Genomic DNA, 2,177 nt, shown 5'->3' on the forward strand with positions numbered 1-2,177 from the left:
TTCTGTCAGTCTTCCTAAGTTATTTATGAGAGAAATACTCTTATATCATTGGAAAGTGTAAAGTATTGCTATCAAGGCTATTTTGTCAATAGAAAATATATTTTTTGGGTATTGGTATAGTAATTTATAAATTTTTTATTTTGTTGTTGTTTTTCAAAATGCTTATATAAAGTCTACAAAATTATTTTTCCATCTCCACGTGTGAATTTGGACGAGGCTTAGCAAGTATGGCTCATGACAGACAGATTTCTTCTGGCATTTATCATTCATTATTTTCTCCTATCATTGCTCATATCTTCTAATGTTTCCCTTTATTTGATGTTCTGTTTACATTTCAGGTTTGTCCTCCCCCCCCCCCCCCCATGTCAGAGTTTTTGCCATCTTCAGTATCGGAAGTTATAATTTTCCTATACTGAAAATGTATTCCCAATAGGTACTTCCCTCTTCTCACACTTCCCACCCTTCCTCTCTACACACTTCTGGTGCTTCCGTTTTCTGCCAAACTTCGAAGTGATAGTTCGGTAGAGGTGCATAGAGGGAGTCACATGAGTGTACTATGCTCCTGTTGGTGGAGAGGTGATGCATGATGATTTACATAACAGCCACTTGATTCCAATAGAGGGAGCAGAAGGCTTGTGGCATGCATAAATAAAATGTTTGCATATAGGGGGCAGCAGTGAACAATAATAGCTAATCTTGTGAGCGGAGGGAACTACCTATCGGAAGGGCATCTTCAATATAGGAAAATTATAACTTTCATGTAAACCTATAAAAGTGCATTTTTTGGTATTATAGCCCATATTTCTGTCATTAAAGATGTGAGTATGATGAAAGTCATCATCATATGGTGTGTTTGAAGCACTTCAGTTACAATACTGTCTATTCTGAATCAACACTGCATCTAGTCATCTCTTTGTGTTCTTGTGAATTTTTAAAATCTGGTTTAATATCAACAGCACATGCCTGCTGATTTTGTACATTATTTCCTGTAGTAAACCTGTGATATTTTGTCTTTAAAAATATAACTTCAACTGTGGTTTCTATATCTGAAAATACTTGAACCAGGAAAAATGTTGACAGCATCAAACCAGAAGTTGTTAAGTATTGATTTTATTAGTCAAAATTTTGATTAATCACGCAAAAATTTCTTTTTATCACAAGAAAGAGCAATTTATTTTATATCCAATTAAAAAGTATGTAGCTAATAAACCAGAAGTCTGCTTTGTATGAGCAAAACAGGCCTTTTTTTAATACATAGTGTTTGCTTATTGTAGTAAATAAACTTGTTAAAAGTGTAACCTTATAAATATTTATGTTCATGGGCCATATGGTGAAGTAATGTCTTTTACAAAACTATTATTGCTTAATTGTTTATTATACACCCTTCTGATGATCCTTATAAACTCCAGTAAGTTAGTGAAAAAATTAAACTTCTGCTCCCAGACAGTATAGTAAACAAAGAGAAGGGAATATGTTATCTATACATATAAAACAGGACTATGCCTATGGGATATACCATATTGCATTAGCTAGAAATTAGTACTAAAAAGGTCAGGGATGAAGAAATGATCTCCCCCTTGTTGATTTAGCTTTTGTTATTAAGACTTCTCCCCCATCTTCTGCTGGAGTTATCTGGGTGAAATGGTTTTTGTTCTGTTATTATTGTATATTTAATAAAAAAAAAATTCTAAATGGCAAATCTTTAATGCTTTTGTTCATTTAACAGGGTATAGACTCCTTTGTAGAGCAGGATGTAGAAGAGGCTAGACAAATGAAGAATTCTTATCCTAGACCATTGAACATCATTGAGGGTCCACTTATGAAGGTTTGCTGGAGGAAACACTTTTATTTCTTGATGTGAAAAATAAATAAAGTTAAATAATATAAAGATTTTGTTTAAATGATATGTGGAAGCTTATGAACTTGGTAAATATAACTGCAATCAACTTCATACTGGTATCTGAAAATCAATTCACTGATATCATATGCCTTGATGTTTTATCTCTATGCAAGTCATTTTCAAGTTTAAGCAGAAACAATACAATGAAACCACAATGCCTTGGCGAGTGAATTGATTCCATTGTTATAAGTGTAAGGAAAACTTGGATATACATTCATTGATTCCATTGTTATAAGTGTAAGGAAAACTTGGATATACATTCATTGATTCCATTGTT

At 32.9% G+C, this 2,177-nt stretch overlaps 1 protein-coding gene across 1 annotated transcript in view; it reads left to right on the forward strand.

Moving 5' to 3' along the window:
• LOC106460055 (methionine synthase-like) overlaps positions 1-2,177 on the forward strand; it is a 69,107-nt gene that overhangs the window by 43,534 nt on the left and 23,396 nt on the right. The window contains exon 21 of the mRNA XM_022386670.1: positions 1,727-1,825. Within this exon, the coding sequence (XP_022242378.1) occupies positions 1,727-1,825 (99 nt within the window). The remainder of the gene's footprint in view (positions 1-1,726; positions 1,826-2,177) is intronic.

This window comes from Limulus polyphemus, unplaced genomic scaffold (assembly GCF_000517525.1).
Source record: "Limulus polyphemus unplaced genomic scaffold, Limulus_polyphemus-2.1.2 Scaffold699, whole genome shotgun sequence".
Lineage (NCBI taxonomy): Eukaryota > Metazoa > Arthropoda > Merostomata > Xiphosura > Limulidae > Limulus > Limulus polyphemus.